This window comes from Saccopteryx leptura, chromosome 12, assembly GCF_036850995.1.
Source record: "Saccopteryx leptura isolate mSacLep1 chromosome 12, mSacLep1_pri_phased_curated, whole genome shotgun sequence".
NCBI classification, from domain to species: Eukaryota; Metazoa; Chordata; class Mammalia; order Chiroptera; family Emballonuridae; genus Saccopteryx; species Saccopteryx leptura.
Window position 1 is genome coordinate 1,371,347 of NC_089514.1, and position 16,367 is coordinate 1,387,713.

Genomic DNA, 16,367 nt, shown 5'->3' on the forward strand with positions numbered 1-16,367 from the left:
GCGTGGTCAAGGGGACGGGACAGGGCTTGTCCACGAGGGTGCTGACGGGTGGACTGCATGTCTGCCGTGGCAGGAAGCGCCTGGACTTGCAGCGGGCGGCGTCCATCCAGCCACCGTCCCCGCGCTTCCCAGCATGGCTCACTTCCTCACAGAGAACCTTCCAGAAGCGGTGACCACGAAGACGGATCCCAGTGAACGTTTCATTGACCATCAGCGGGGCCCCAGTGGGCCCCTCATTTCACGTGGATTCTGGTGAATGGGGGCGTTATAACCGCAAACCTTGGGGACAGATCAGTTTATTCACAATTAACCTGCGTTAGGAAAGACGTGTGTTAAATACGCTCGGAACCCGACATTCCAATGATAGCATTCCCCAAGCTGTGTGTGGCCACCATGGAGTGTCTGTCCTGAGGGAGAAACCCCGAAAGGCAGCCTACTGAGCACCAGGCAGCCTGGTGGGTGGTGGCGATCACAGGGGCGCGGTGAGGAGACCACCCACATAGATGGTCCCGTTCGGTATGAAATCTTCAGGCAGTGGAGCAGTGACTGGTTAGTTTAAGTGGCTTCTAGCTGTGCGGTAAGACGGGTCCGCAGCTAACGAAGTCCCGGGTCCCCTCACCGAAACCCTCAGGGTCCTTGCTGGGTTTGATGTTGTTGCCCGATTCAGCAAGCTGCCACCAGGTGTCACCGACATTCCATCACGGAAGGGGACCTGGCCGTGGTGATGGCTGCCCCTGGCTTTCGGCATGGTGGTTTTCCCTCTGCCTCCTTGACAGTGGACACCATGGGGTCACCCGAATCACTGGACCGTGAGGCCACTGGGAGGGTATTTACAAAGCTCGCACTGCTGACCTTCAAGTAAGTGATGGACGTGCATGAAGTGTGTCCGTGAGCCCACGTGTCCACAGGTGCCGGGCAGTGAGTCGTGCTCAGTTAGGAGATGACCCTTTGGAGCTCTGGTTACTCTAGGTTGGCCGGTGGACAGCAGGCAGAGTGCTGTGTCTGATGTCACTTACAGATGCCCTTCTCCCTGGACATCGGCACCGTAGGTCCAGTTGGTTGTGAGTTCATCATGTCAGATGCCCAGTCCAGCTGTTGGTCGCCCACAGGGAATAGTGTCCAGTGACACGAGGGCCCTGGAGAAATTGCGAGACTCTCCACACATTCACTTAGAGTGTCCCTTCTGTCCGGGGTGCTTCCAGAGGCCGGGCCCCGCGTCCCTGCTCGGAGGGTCAGGTGCCTCTGGGGGCAGCACCTGAATCAGTGGGCATGCAGTTCTCAGAGGCGCGTGTGCGGGGTGACTTGCTGGACCTGGGGACACCTGGTGAGCAACGTCCTTTCCTCTTCGCAATAGCAATGGTGGGCCTCGTCCGATCAGTTGAAGGGCTTCAGAGAAACAGCTGAGGTCCCCGGAGGCAGAGGGAATTCCGCCTCCACATGGCCTCTGGGCTGGAGCTGCAGCACCCGCTGTGCCTGGGCCCCCTCCTCACCGGCTCCCCCTGCAGCTCTGGGACTTGCCGGCCCCACGATCCTGTGAGCCAGTTCCTCTCAAACAAACAAACAACTCCACACGTGCGTCTACACCCTGCTGGCTCCGTTTCTCTGGGGAGCCCTGGCCGACACCCTGTCCCGTTCCGTCACTGTTTTCTGATGCGGAAGCTCCAGACGCGTCCTGCCCGCTCTCCAGGCCCCCAGCCGATGTGCGATGACCGCATTCCCAAAGGGACTCGCCCGGCCGGCATGTCTCTTGGTGGCCACGCCCGTCGGAGCGGAAACGTGGACGGGAAGTTCATGTTTCCGCAGTTTTCTTGTTGCTGGACCGTCTGTCCCACGACGAAGGTCACTGGTTGAAGCCACCGCCCCTGGAGGACGCGGCGCGGCGGCTAGGAGGGGGGGGTGTCGGCTCTGACAGCCCAGTCGTGGACACGGGGGTCCCCCGCCCCTCCTCTGACCGTGTCCGCTTCTCCTCTTGGAAACGGTGACAGGCTCGGAGGGCTGGTTCTCTGTTTGGAAGTCGGGGAGGAGGCGCCTAGCGTCGCGGTGATCACGGTGACACCAGAGAGCCGGCAGACCCCCGGGCGGAGGCTGGGACTCCGTGAGGGAGGGGTCGCGGGGAGGGGCGCTGGGCGGTCAGTGCTGCTGCCAAGGGCGGAGCGGGCGGCTTGCTCCTGAGTCATCAGAAAGGGCCGGTGGCTTAATTACATGCACATTTTGGAAACGTTTTTGTTCAAAACCTTTGAAGTGGAGCAGAGGTCGGGCTCCATGCGTCTGGGGTAAAAACCCTCAGTGCTTCGGGGAGACTGGCTTTCGGGGCCCCTCACGGAGCCCGGGGTGGCCCGACGTGGGTGTGTTCACGTCTGACCCTCTTGCTTGGGGACAGGTTCTGCCCGGTGTCCTGGCGGCAGCTGTGTCCGGGAGGTGTGACCAGGACACCCTGCGTCTCCTGCTGGCCTTTCCCGAGGGCGAGAGGTCCCGGGCGGCCGCGGAGGAGCTGTGTGACCTGCCCGGGCCCACCCTGTACTCTCTGCTTCTGTCGATGGGTCGGAACCTGGACCTTCGCAGCTGCATTTACAAAGTAAGGGGGGGGGGGGCGGCCGGGGTGGCCCCCGCCGTGTCTGCAGGGCCCCTTCTGGGGGCGCAGGGACAAGGAAACTGCAGCGAGGGCTGATGGGTGCACACTGACCACCTCGGCCGGCCGGTGTGTCCTGTGCTGACTCTGGGCGGGGCTGGAACTGGGGGTGTCCGGGGACCTCACGGGGCCTCAGCATCAGGCTGCGAGGGCGTTTGACACGTGGATGGCAGTCAACACGCTCAATACAGAAAACCCAACAGTGAAAATAAAGAGACACCCCCTGGTTCAGTGCCAGGCCCCCTGCTCTCTGAGGCCCGTCTTCCTGGAGTGAATGTAGGTGGGCGGGGTCTGCCGGCCCCTCCGCTGCCCTCTGAGTCAGGACCGGCTCCCAGCCCTCCTCGGCCACGGCCTCCCCTGTCCTGTTCTGTCCTGGGACACGCGGGCTCTGGCTCCTGAGAGTGACGTGCCAGGGCCTCCCCGGGAGAAGGTGCACAGAGGGAAGGCCACCTGGAGCCGGGCTCGGTCCCTGTGGGAGCCGGTTGTCACCTGCCCTGCTGGCTCACACAGTGGGGGGCAGGTGGGGGGTGGGCCTAACGTCACTCTGGGAAAGGGGAAGCCGGTGTTCACGCCCTCAGGGAGGCGGGGGCTGCACCCCTGCCCCCAGCCCGGCCCCCTGCTTTCCGCTCTCCCCTTCCACCAGCCTCTCCGCCCTCTGTCCCCCCACCCTCTGTCCCCCCACCTCCCCATTGCAATCCATAAGTTTCCAGAAACTTCGCCCCTCCCCTTACAGACTGGCTGTGCTCCACGTTGCTCCCCAAAGATTGATCTGACAGCGTCTGGGCTGATTCGCGGTTAACGAGGTGGCGTCAGGCGCTCCACGTCTGGGAGAGAGAACAATTTTGGGCGTCAGGAAGAGGATTGGCCGCCCCGCCCGGCGTCCTCTGTGGCCCCCTGCACTCCTCCCTTCCATTCCCGCACGACGCCGGTGGTTACAGGTTGGATCGCACACTCGCCAGACGTGGATGATCCGATCGGGTACTTTTTAAACCCGTAAGCAGGAGGACACACTTCTCCTAAGTGTCCCCGTAATTTGCAAGGCCACTCTGTTCCGGGCAATCGAGGCTACGTAGCAGGCCACTGGGTCCCACTCCACCTCACCGTGTGGGGCGGAGGTGCAGCCAGCGCCTCGGGGAGCCAGGGTTTGGGGTGTCATCCTCTCACACACCCCAGAGCCGCCCGTTGGGGACCTGCAGGGGCGGATGGGGCACTGGGTTGGAGTCGGTCCCCCTGACGCAGTAGAAAGGACACGACCGTGAGCAACGGCAGCTTGTTTGTCAGGAAGCTTCTAGAGCAGGGGTCGGGGACCGATGGCTCGCGAGCCAGATGGGGCTCTTTTGATGGTTGCATCTGGCTGGCTCGCAGACCAATCTTTAATAAAAAAAATAATAACATTAAAAATATAAAACATTCTCATGTATTATAGTTTATTCATTTCCTACCGCTCATGTTCGTGGTTGCGGGTGGCTGGAGCCAATCACAGCTGTCCTCCGGGACCACACCAAATTTTTATTGCATAATGCGTAAAGTACACAGGTCGTTGTATGGCTCTCAGGGAATTACATTTTAAAATATGTGGCGTTCATGGCTCTCTCAGCCAGAAAGTTTCCCGAACCCTGATCTGGAGGCACGGCTCCTGGGTGAGGAAGGCGCATGTAGCTCACGATGGCAGAGCCGTGTCCCCGCGCAGAGCAGCTCACGCCCCTGACCACAGGGGTCTGCTCCCGGTTTACGCTCTGACGTTGCTGGTTTGGTCTGCTGGACCCCGAGGCCAGCCCCGGGAATCTCACAAGGCTCTGCGGGAGGTGCAGCCTCCGTCCCAGGTCAGGGACTCTCACAAGGCTCTGCGGGAGGCCCAGCCGCCATCCTGAGGTCAGGGAATCTCACAGGGCTCTGCGGGAGGTGCAGCCGCCGTCCTGAGGTCAGGGACTCTCACAAGGCTCTGCGGGAGGCCCAGCCGCCATCCTGAGGTCAGGGAATCTCACAGGGCTCTGCGGGAGGTGCAGCCGCCGTCCCGAGGTCAGGGAATCTCACAGGGCTCTGCGGGAGGCCCAGCCTCATCCTGAGGTCAGGAGACGTGTCCCCGCCGCTCCCATGGGAACGCCCTGGCCTTCGTTACTCCCGTTGCTTCTTCCCTCCGAGGCTCTGGTTCCGGGGGAAGCCGGCGGCACGCTCCGCTCCCTGCTGGACCGCGTCTCCAGGCTCGGCCACCTGCTGCCCAGGGCCCACCGCGTCCTGGACCGCCTCCCCCAGTTCCTTCAGTCCCTGGACGTCCCGGCCTCGGGGGACCCGCTCGACCTCCCACAGGTGCGTGTGCTGCGGTCCAGGCCCCCGGGAAACACTCCAGGGTGCTGGGGGTTTGTTCCTCCCCCGTCTTCCTCTCACAACATCTGACCTGTGCCCGAGACGAACACACAGGGCTGGGGATCACTTCTCATGGCTCTGGTGGCGGCCGCGGGACCAAGAGCGAGGCCGGGCGTCTCCCTGAGAACCGACCCCTACGTCCCCGCGTGGCAGCTGGGGCCCTGTGGGCGTTGTCTGCGAGGTCAGAGGTCACGAAATCGATGATTAGCCCAAATGAGATTCCAAGGGCCTCTTGAACTGAAGCCAGACAGTAAATTGCTTTTAAAACCCTTAGAACATCTGTTTACACATGAATAACCAGCTTACAGACTGCAAACCATTTCTGCCAGCGCAGTCCGGGGCGTGACGTTTGTCTTTGCTCGAAGCCTCTCTCTCCGCCTGGAGTGGAACTGGGGGGGAGGGCGGACCTGGGGGTGCAGGACGCGGCAGGTGGCGGAGTCCTCGGCGCTGCCTCGGGGACAGGGCGTCCACGTGCTCTCAGCGCTGCCTCGGGGACAGGGCGTCCACCTGCCCTCAGCGCTGCCTCGGGGACAGGGCGTCCATGTGCTCTCAGAGCTGCCTCGGGGACAGGGCGTCCACGTGCTCTCAGCGCTGCCTCGGGGACAGGGCGTCCACGTGCTCTCAGAGCTGCCTCGGGGACAGGGCGTCCACGTGCTCTCAGCGCTGCCTCGGGGACAGGGCGTCCACGTGCTCTCAGCGCTGCCTCGGGGACAGGGCGTCCACGTGCTCTCAGCGCTGCCTCGGGGACAGGGCGTCCACGTGCTCTCAGCGCTGCCTCGGGGACAGGGCGTCCACGTGCTCTCAGCGCTGCCTCGGGGACAGGGCGTCCACGTGCTCTCAGCGCTGCCTCGGGGACAGGGCGTCCACCTGCCCTCAGAGCTGCCTCGGGGACAGGGCGTCCACCTGCCCTCAGAGCTGCCTCGGGGACAGGGCGTCCACCTGCCCTCAGAGCTGCCTCGGGGACAGGGCGTCCACGGGCCCTCAGCGCTGCCTCGGGGACAGGGCGTCCACATGCTCTCAGAGCTGCCTCGGGGACAGGGCGTCCACGGGCCCTCAGCGCTGCCTCGGGGACAGGGCGTCCACATGCTCTCAGAGCTGCCTCGGGGACAGGGCGTCCACGGGCCCTCAGCGCTGCCTCGGGGACAGGGCGTCCACATGCTCTCAGAGCTGCCTCGGGGACAGGGCGTCCACGTGCTCTCAGAGCTGCCTCGGGGACAGGGCGTCCACGTGCTCTCAGAGCTGCCTCGGGGACAGGGCGTCCACGTGCTCTCAGCGCTGCCTCGGGGACAGGGCGTCCACGTGCTCTCAGCGCTGCCTCGGGGACAGGGCGTCCACGTGCTCTCAGCGCTGCCTCGGGGACAGGGCGTCCACGTGCTCTCAGCGCTGCCTCGGGGACAGGGCGTCCACGTGCTCTCAGCGCTGCCTCGGGGACAGGGCGTCCACGTGCTATCAGAGCTGCCTCGGGGACAGGGCGTCCACGTGCTCTCAGAGCTGCCTCGGGGACAGGGCGTCCACGTGCTCTCAGAGCTGCCTCGGGGACAGGGCGTCCACGTGCTCTCAGCGCTGCCTCGGGGACAGGGCGTCCACCTGCCCTCAGAGCTGCCTCGGGGACAGGGCGTCCACATGCTCTCAGAGCTGCCTCGGGGACAGGGCGTCCACATGCTCTCAGCGCTGCCTCGGGGACAGGGCGTCCACATGCTCTCAGCGCTGCCTCGGGGACAGGGCGTCCACGTGCTATCAGAGCTGCCTCGGGGACAGGGCGTCCATGTGCCCTCAGCGCTGCCTCGGGGACAGGGCGTCCACCTGCCCTCAGAGCTGCCTCGGGGACAGGGCGTCCACGTGCCCTCAGAGCTGCCTCGGGGACAGGGCGTCCACGTGCCCTCAGAGCTGCCTTGGGGACAGGGCGTCCACCTGCCCTCAGCACTGCCTCGGGGACAGGGCGTCCACGTGCTCTCAGAGCTGCCTCGGGGACAGGGCGTCCACGTGCCCTCAGCGCTGCCTCGGGGACAGGGCGTCCACCTGCCCTCAGAGCTGCCTCGGGGACAGGGCGTCCACCTGCCCTCAGAGCTGCCTCGGGGACAGGGCGTCCACGTGCTCTCAGAGCTGCCTCGGGGACAGGGCGTCCACGTGCCCTCAGCGCTGCCTCGGGGACAGGGCGTCCACCTGCCCTCAGCGCTGCCTCGGGGACAGGGCGTCCACGTGCTCTCAGAGCTGCCTCGGGGACAGGGCGTCCACGTGCTCTCAGCGCTGCCTCGGGGACAGGGCGTCCACCTGCCCTCAGCGCTGCCTCGGGGACAGGGCGTCCACGTGCCCTCAGCGCTGCCTCGGGGACAGGGCGTCCACCTGCCCTCAGAGCTGCCTCGGGGACAGGGCGTCCACGTGCTCTCAGAGCTGCCTCGGGGACAGGGCGTCCACCTGCCCTCAGCGCTGCCTCGGGGACAGGGCGTCCACGTGCTCTCAGAGCTGCCTCGGGGACAGGGCGTCCACGTGCTCTCAGCGCTGCCTCGGGGACAGGGCGTCCACCTGCCCTCAGCGCTGCCTCGGGGACAGGGCGTCCACGTGCCCTCAGCGCTGCCTCGGGGACAGGGCGTCCACCTGCCCTCAGAGCTGCCTCGGGGACAGGGCGTCCACGTGCTCTCAGAGCTGCCTCGGGGACAGGGCGTCCACCTGCCCTCAGCGCTGCCTCGGGGACAGGGCGTCCACGTGCTCTCAGAGCTGCCTTGGGGACAGGGCGTCCACGTGCTCTCAGAGCTGCCTCGGGGACAGGGCGTCCACGGGCCCTCAGCACTGCCTCGGGGACAGGGCGTCCACGTGCCCTCAGAGTTGCCTCGGGGACAGGGCGTCCACGGGCCCTCAGCGCTGCCTCGGGGACAGGGCGTCCACCTGCCCTCAGAGCTGCCTCGGGGACAGGGCGTCCACGTGCCCTCAGAGTTGCCTCGGGGACAGGGCGTCCACGTGCCCTCAGCGCTGCCTCGGGAACAGGGCGTCCACGTGCCCTCAGAGTTGCTTCGGGGACAGGGCGTCCACATGCTCTCAGAGTTGCCTCGGGGACAGGGCGTCCACATGCCCTCAGAGTTGCCTCGGGGACAGGGCGTCCACATGCTCTCAGCGCTGCCTCGGGGACAGGGCGTCCACATGCCCTCAGAGTTGCCTCGGGGACAGGGCGTCCACATGCCCTCAGAGTTGCCTCGGGGACAGGGCGTCCACATGCTCTCAGCGCTGCCTCGGGGACAGGGCATCCACGGGCCCTCAGCGCTGCCTTGGGGACAGGGCGTCCACCTGCCCTCAGAGCTGCCTCGGGGACAGGGCGTCCACATGCTCTCAGCGCTGCCTCGGGGACAGGGCATCCACGGGCCCTCAGCGCTGCCTTGGGGACAGGGCGTCCACGTGCCCTCAGCACTGCCTCGGGGACAGGGCGTCCACATGCCCTCAGAGTTGCCTCGGGGACAGGGCGTCCACATGCCCTCAGAGTTGCCTCGGGGACAGGGCGTCCACATGCCCTCAGAGTTGCCTCGGGGACAGGGCGTCCACCTGCCCTCAGAGTTGCCTCGGGGACAGGGCGTCCATGTGCTCTCAGAGCTGCCTCGGGGACAGGGCGTCCATGGGCCCTCAGCGCTGCCTCGGGGACAGGGCGTCCATGTGCTCTCAGCGCTGCCTCGGGGACAGGGCGTCCACGGGCCCTCAGCGCTGCCTCTTGGGAGAGGACAAAGGAAGATTCAACATTCCCCAAGACTCAAGTAAGAAAACAGTAATCCATGCTTGTTTAATTAGTCAGTCAATTAATTAATTCATTCATTTTTAGAGAGGAGAGAGAGAGAGAGAGAGAGAGAGAAAGAAGGAGGAGGAGCAGGAAGCATCAACTCCCATATGTGCCTTGACCGGGCAAGCCCCTGGTTTTGAACCGGCGACCTCAGCGTTCCAGGTCGATGCTTTATCCCACTGCACCACCACAGGTCAGGCTGTGCTTGTTTAGGTTAATTTGCATATGGCCATTGGCTTTGCTTTCAAGGGACCACTCGGTGTAGAAAGAGGGTGAGGGGTTTCTACTCCACCCTCTGACCTTCACCCTTTCTTGTGATGGGAATTTAAAAAATTTCAATTGCAGCTGACATCCCATGTTATGTTATTTTTAGGTGTACAGCATCGGGGTTAGATGTTTATACCATTTACAAAATAACCCCCCCACCCCCCACCCCGTAAGCCCGAGACCCACCTGACAACGTAGATTGATACAAAATCCTCAACTAATTTTCAGCCCACTGGATCCAGCAACCTGTTAGAAAGATCGTACACCGGGATCAAGTGGGATTTATTTCTGGGGGGCAAGGTTGGTTTAATATCCACAAATCAGTGAACATGAATCACACGCCACAGAAACAGAACGGAAGATGGAAACCGTCCGATCCTATGAACGGACGCGGGAATCTGACAGGATCCGGCGCCCGTTTACGATAAACCCTCAGCAGGGCTGGCCCGGCAGGTGCGCAGATAGGACCGTGTCTTTTCTGAGGTCACAATTGCCGCCGTGTGCGTTCAGCTGAGACTCTCAAAGACGCGTTGTCAAAATACCGGAGCAGGCTCTATCGCCCACGCTTTGCGATCCACTGTGTGGTCACGCTCAGCCTTTGTATAAATGCTCTGTGGGACGATGTCTGTCGGTAGCATGGCATTCTTTGCATAATAAAGAAGAACTTGTTTCTCTTTTCAAACGTTGGCTTCGTTAGGGGACCTGAGTACGGGAGACAGCTGTGCTCTTTGCACCTCGGTGTGACGAGGCGGGGGGGGGGGGATATCAAAGCCGGGCCACATTTCCATTTTGAACGTTCTCTCCAGGGTGACGCCCCCCCCCCCCCCCCACTGGCTCCAGACCTGGTCGTATCCAGTCACTAGTCTCTAGGGTGATGGGGCTCCGTCTTCACCAGGTTTCTGTCCCTGGCGTTGAGTCAAGCAACCCCCCCCCCCCCATTGAACCGCCGGCACCACCGTGAGGTGTAGAGGGTTTGAGGGAAAAACAGGAGAGTTAATCAATCAGGTGCAGCAAGGAAAATTCAGGAGTAATTTATGAAGCTGATTTTATTAGGAGCGTCCCACTGCGGTTCTAAAATTGGGCCGTCAACATGGAGATTTTACTGGACAGAAAGTCAGGTGCCTCTCTTTTCTTCATTACAATTGTCATCATCAGGTGTCCTTGTCACCATTTAGAGCTCTTTCTGATAACCTCGTTTGAAATGTGGAGGTCACACCTTCCTTTCTTTCAAATTACTGACGTGAACGTGGTACCCCGAAGTTTCTCGGGAGGCAAGCGTCAAGAATAGTTATTCCTGAATTTACTGCCCAAACGCAGAGTCGTGTCAATCACTCACCGAGACTGACCAGGCGGTGGCACGGTGGATAGAGCGTCGGACAGGGACACAGAGGACCCAGGTTCAAAACCCTGAGGTCACCGGCTTGAGCACGGGCTCACCAGCTTGACTGTGGGGTCGCTGGCTTGAGCCTGGGATCATAGACATGACCCCATGGTCGCTTGCTTGAAGCCCAAGGTCACTGGCTGGAGCCCAAGGTTCGCTGACTTGAGGCCAACGTCACTGGCTTGAGCTCAAGGTCCCTGGCTTGAGCAAGGGGTCACTGGCTTGGCTGTAGCCCCCTGGTCAAGGCACATGTGAGAAAGCAATCAGTGAACAACTAAGGTGCCGTGACAAAGAATTGATGCTTCTCATCTCTCTCCCTTCCTGTCTGTCTGTCCCTATCTGTCCCTGTCTCTGTCGCAAAAAACAAAATCACTCATTCAAAGTTTGCATGTGTCAGTGAATTTCCCTACTCACCTGGGCACCCATAACTTGAGTAACATTTTTTTCCCCCCTCTTAAATTGCAACAGCTCCATTTTGCTTGAAGCTTTACCAGGAAATTCTACACTCTCCGAATGGTGCTTTGGTGTGGTCCTTCCTAAAACCCATATTGCATGGAAAAATACTGTACACCCCAAACACCCCGGCGATGAACGAGGTCATGCAGAAGGTGAGTTTGGTGAACGTGGGTGTGCTGGACCAGACAAGCGATGTGTTGGGAAGAAATCTTTTAAAATATTTAAGATGCTTATTATGTAGGTGGGATCGCCTCGGGTTTCCTTCGGTTGATTACTGTTTATCTTGGCTTGTTTGTTTTTTCTTCCCTTCCCTGTTCCTGTCGTTGTTGAAGTTGGATTCGCAGAGTCACTGTCTTCGAGGACAGTTAGGAGGCAGGAGGTGTCATCTGGGGCGGCTTGCCCAGCGAGGGCGGTTTAGACGGGAGGACCGGTTCCGGCCGAGGTGGCCTGCCTGCTCGGTGCACCTGGTCACGGAGGAGGAAGTCGACCTTGCGGGTTTGTAGTCGGGGAGGCGGGGTCTCCCCACGGGACCGAGGCTGCGGGCTGCCCCCCAGGGAGGTTGACCTCAGGAGGAACGCACGTCACTTGTTTAGAGGCTCTCTGTCCCCTTTCCTACGTGGCTAGCGTCTCAGAACTCCTCACGGTGGGACGCCTGGTTCATATTTGCGCTTTCCACCCTAAGTGGGGGTGTTGTCCTTTGTGGGGGGTCTCGCTTTCTTGTCTGATGGGGGCGTGGGCGCCTGCAGGCCCCTTGAGGTCACACGGAGGACACAGGGTGCTTTGCCAAACCCAGAAGAGGAGGGGCCAGGCTCTATTCATGACACACTCCCAAGCTCCGCGTAGTATTAACCAAAACGTTAGCGGTGGCGCGCGGACCTGTGAACAGTTACATTTGGTCCGACCACGGTTCCAGCTGCTCCCATAGCCCCCCCCCCCCCCGCCCCCAGGGCTCCGTTCCCTCCTGGGGCTTTAGCTCAGGGGCTGCCCTTGCCCCCCCTCCTTCTGGGCGTGTTGATAATTTCTGTGTTGACCTTGAAAATGTCCTTTTGGCGGTGGGGTGTGTGTGGGGGGGTGTGAGGGGGCAGGGGGGGGCGGTATTTACCAAAAGTCAGCATCTCACGATCAAGTGGGATGTCTGTGTCACGCGAGCCCTTCCTGCTGAGCCCCGGAGACCAGGAGCCAGAGCCAACGTCCACGTCCCCCGGGCACTAAGTCTCAGGGGCCACGAGAGGTTACAGGTTCCTGAGAAAGCCGCTCTGGCTCAGGTTTGTGTTACAGGCCACGAGCTTGTGCTGTTGACGTATCGTCTATTATTACACATCGATATTATCAGGATACCCGTCACCCCCGGGCTCGCCGCCCTGCGGCAGCCTGTGACACACGGTGAGAGGGCGGGGTGTCCCCTGCTGCCCGCGAGCCGCCCTCCGCGCCTGCTGCACGGTCCCTCATGGCTGGTAGCTTTCTTTCCTCACTTTGTTCAAGTGTTTTGCTTCTTATGGAAGAGTTTGTGTTTTCTGTTGTTTTGAATATTTAAATCAGTATTAAACATTAATAGTTACATGCAACCTAACGCTTTAACACATCTTCAATAACTTAAGACCAGACTCCGCGGCGATGTGCGTGTCTGGCTGTGTGTTTAGAGACACAGCTCAGGCACTGGGGGTTTTTCCTTTTCTTTGTTTATTTTAAATTTAAATTAAGTTCTGCGTTCTGCTTTCCTGGGTGCAGAGGTCAGCAACACGCAGCTCTCGAGCTTAGGGGACTCACTGGTTACTGCAGTGGATACTGCATGTCTCCGACTCTCGTGGGAGTGGGAAGGGATGGAGGGGGGATACAAGTGGCCAGGGTGAGCCCCATAGTGCAGCCTGGCTTCCTGTACCCCCTAACCACCCGGAGTGGACCTCCCCACCAAGAGCTGCTCTGCAGGACTAAGCGAGCAGTACCTGCTTGGACGGCGGGCATGCCCAGGCCCCCGGGGCCCCTCAGAGCCTGACCTGGAGTCAGGAGACCGCGGGGACCCAAAGCTGTGTGTGAATGCTCACCTGACCTTGGGCCAGGGCTTTGACACCATGGTGGCAGAAGAGTTCCTTCTCCCCTTCTCCCTCGCTAGGATCTTTGGCTGTGTAATAATTATGTGGACAAAAGTCAGATTAACAAGAGAAAGACAAACTCAATTACGTACGTGTGAGAGCCCCATAAAACCTCAGACTCCAAGACGGGCTCAGAGCGGGAGGCTTCTGTGCAGCTTAGACAAAGAAACAATGTATCTGCGGGTAATTGGCAAGACCGCAGTAAATGTTAGAGTAACAAGGTTTGTTTACACAGGCTTCTCCACCTTACCTGCTGTCGCAGGGGTGCCTCCCGCCCCTGTGGCAGGAACGACACCTTTCACATGGGGGGGGGGCTTGCCTCCTGCTCTCGGGGGGCAGAGTAAGTCAGGTCGTTCTTACAGTAACTGTTTCTCAGGGGCCTTTCATTCAGAACGATCACTGTGTCAAAGGGGCGTGTTTGGGGGATGTGGCCTGCTCCCCTTCAACACTTGAATGTCAGGCTCCTCACCGTGCGGGGATGCGGGCGGCTGGCCTGCCCACAGCGCCAGCCTGTACATAGTGTGCGTGGCCATCACGCCTGTGAGAGGCCCGGGCAGCGGACACCACGAGGCCCGGGAGCAGGACAGACCCTCTCCGGGCAGCCCACGGCTCCGGGCGCATCCCTGTTAGGACTTCCAGAGCCCAGCTGCAGACAGATGTGGGGGTCCCCTGACGTTCCCGGGGGAGCCAGCCGACTGGAGCAAGAAAGTGGGGAGTGGGCGTGTGCCGTGTGAGGGGTGCACGGGCTGGGTTGGGGGTGCTGGGCGTGTGCCGTGTGAGGGGTGCACAGGCTGGGTTGGGGGTGCTGGGTGTGTGCCGTGTGAGGGGTGCACAGGCTGGGTTGGGGGTGCTGGGCGTGTGCCGTGTGAGGGGTGCACAGGCTGGGTTGGGGTGCTGGGTGTGTGCCGTGTGAGGGGTGCACAGGCTGGGTTGGGGGTGCTGGGTGTGTGCCGTGTGAGGGGTGCACGGGCTGGGTTGGGGGTGCTGGGCGTGTGCCGTGTGAGGGGTGCACGGGCTGGGTTGGGGGTGCTGGGCGTGTGCTGTGTGAGGGGTGCACAGGCTGGGTTGGGGGTGCTGGGTGTGTGCTGTGTGAGGGGTGCACGGGCTGGGTTGCCGTGTGAGGGGTGCACAGGCTGGGTTGGGGTGCTGGGTGTGTGCCGTGTGAGGGGTGCACAGGCTGGGTTGGGGGTACTGGGCGTGGCCGGGAGCCCCGTCAAATCACCGATCATGGGACGACTGCGGTCATCAGCTCTGGAAGGCAGTGGACGCGGACCGCTGACATCGGCCTGCCGGCCTGGCCTCCTGAAGGGGGAAGGGAGGCCCAGACGGAGGAGCAGGAGAGCGTGGTCTTCCCCTGCAGCCGCTGTGGCTGCTGGCCCTGCCGGGGACGGGGCCTAGGTGGTGATGGGCTGGGGGAGAGAGGCGGGCGGGGAGGCCGGGGCAGAGGTCACGGTGCCGGGAGCACGGAGGGCGGGAAGGTGACCGGCACCCTGTACTGGCGTCAGAGTTGTGCGTCTTGGAGAGACAGGAACAGAAGCCCCTGTCTCTGCGCGGCCCCTCCTGTGTGACTGACTGATCCAGCCTGCTCCTCACCCTGTCTCGGAGCTCAGAGAGGGTGCTAATGGCGTCAGCCGCAGAGGAAACACTATTAACAAGGCGTTATTAAAATGTAAATCAGGGACTTGCCACCTTCAGGAAAAGAGATGGTGACAATTAAGTGTTGATGAAGATCAGAGCGTCCTTTTAAAACGTCTTCAACAAGAGCTTTGATTTCCTAATTGGGAAGCTTACTGACAGTGCTTCTGTCTGGGTTCCGTGAATACTGGAGAACACAGGAGCTTTCTCTTTGTGTGGTTCCTGCTCTCCTGACAGGAGGCGGGCAGTGCTGACTCGGGGTCACTCAGACGTCCCTGACTTTAGTGTAGTTTTTTATTTTAATATTAGCTTATTTTATTTTGTATTTTTCTGAAGTTGGAAACGGGGAGGCAGTCAGACAGAGTCCCGCATGCGCCCGACTGGGATCCACCCGGCATGCCTACCAGGGGCGATGCTCTGCTCATCTGGGGTGTTGCTCCATTGCAGCCAGAGCCATTCTAGCACCTGAGGCAGAGGCCATGGAACCATCCTCAGCGCCCGGGCCAACTTTGCTTCAATGGAGCCTTGGCTGCGGGAGAGGAAGAGAGAGACAGAGAGAAAGGAGAGGGGGAGGGGTGGAGAAGCAGATGAGCGCTTCTCCTGTGTGCCCTGGCCGGGAATTGAACCCGGGACTTCCACTCATTGGGCCGATGCTCTACTGCTGAGCCAACCAGCCAGGGCCTTTAATGTCAGTTTTATAATAAGTGGTTGTCTATCAAGAGTTGAGAAAAGAGAGAAAAGTTATCCTCAGCACCCTCGTCTAAAATCTCAGTTTTTTAATTTTGTTTTGTGACTGTCCCTGCATCCTTTGTGGGCGTGATGCATGTTTTGCCTCCTTGGAATGATTACATTTTGCCAGGAGGGAAAGCACTTTGCTCTGTCTTCATTTGACAACCATGGCGGTGGACTGATGTATGTGGTGGGGAAACGAGGTGACCCGTCCTCAGGACGCTCTGACCAGGGCCTCTCAGGACCAGACAAGGATCAGGGGAGACCATCGTCTGCCGTGGACACTGCAGAGAGCTCCCTTTTGGGGCGTCACCCAGTGTGGAGCGGGGTGGAGCTGTGCAGCTCTGCCCACTGGCAGGGGGGGCCCAGAGTGGACGTGGGGTGAGACATCAGAGGCCCCGTGGAAAGAGGAGGTGGAGGAGGCCTTGCTTGGGAAGGAGATGAGAAGTCCGTGGAAAGCCAGGAGCGGTCTGGAGGTTAAAGAGGAGAGGGCGGGAAGGAAAGGTCAGCGGGTCAAACACAGCCGAGAACTCAGGAAGGAAAATGAGGGGAGACTTCCCTCTGGGGTTAAGGCAGGCACGGCCGTCACTGGCCCCAGAGGAGCCGTTTCGAGGGCGCGTTAGAAAGAGAAGTCCAGGCACAGGGGGCTGACAGGGGGCGTCGGGGAAACAGGAAGGGAGACTCAGCTGCCAACTTCCCCGTGTCCTGCCGGCGGTCACCTCTGGTCAGCCGGAACCACTGACTGAAGACGGACAACCGTCCAGTTCAGGGGGAGTCGGGAATCAAGAACTGAGGACCGCTGTTTCCTTCCGCCCAGCTGCTCTGCTGAGGAGGGTGTCCGAGACGGTGGGGGGCGTCCCCGGGGACCTCGGCCAGTGTGTCTCTCTGAGTCTGCGCCGCTGTCAGATCCGGACACCAGGGGGCCGTCCTGCCTGCGTCCCAGGCCCGAGGCAGCGGCCCAGGGAGACCGTCCCTGGCAGTGCCCTGTGGAGTGCCAGGCGCTGACCGTGTGACCTGACTCCGAGCAGAGCCACCTGGCTGGCCCTCACATGCCGC

The 16,367-nt window shown here is 61.1% G+C and overlaps 1 protein-coding gene and 1 non-coding gene across 2 annotated transcripts in view; one reads left to right on the forward strand and one right to left on the reverse strand.

The window, feature by feature from the left end:
* ABCA13 (ATP binding cassette subfamily A member 13) overlaps window positions 1–16,367 on the forward strand; it is an 81,479-nt gene that overhangs the window by 21,713 nt on the left and 43,399 nt on the right. The window contains 3 exon segments of the mRNA XM_066354264.1: window positions 2,381–2,575; window positions 4,772–4,936; window positions 5,423–8,730. Of these exon segments, the coding sequence (XP_066210361.1) occupies window positions 2,381–2,575; window positions 4,772–4,936; window positions 5,423–8,730 (3,668 nt within the window).
* TRNAI-AAU (transfer RNA isoleucine (anticodon AAU)) lies at window positions 15,188–15,263 on the reverse strand. Its single transcript has one exon. It is a non-coding gene; the product is annotated as a tRNA-Ile (tRNA).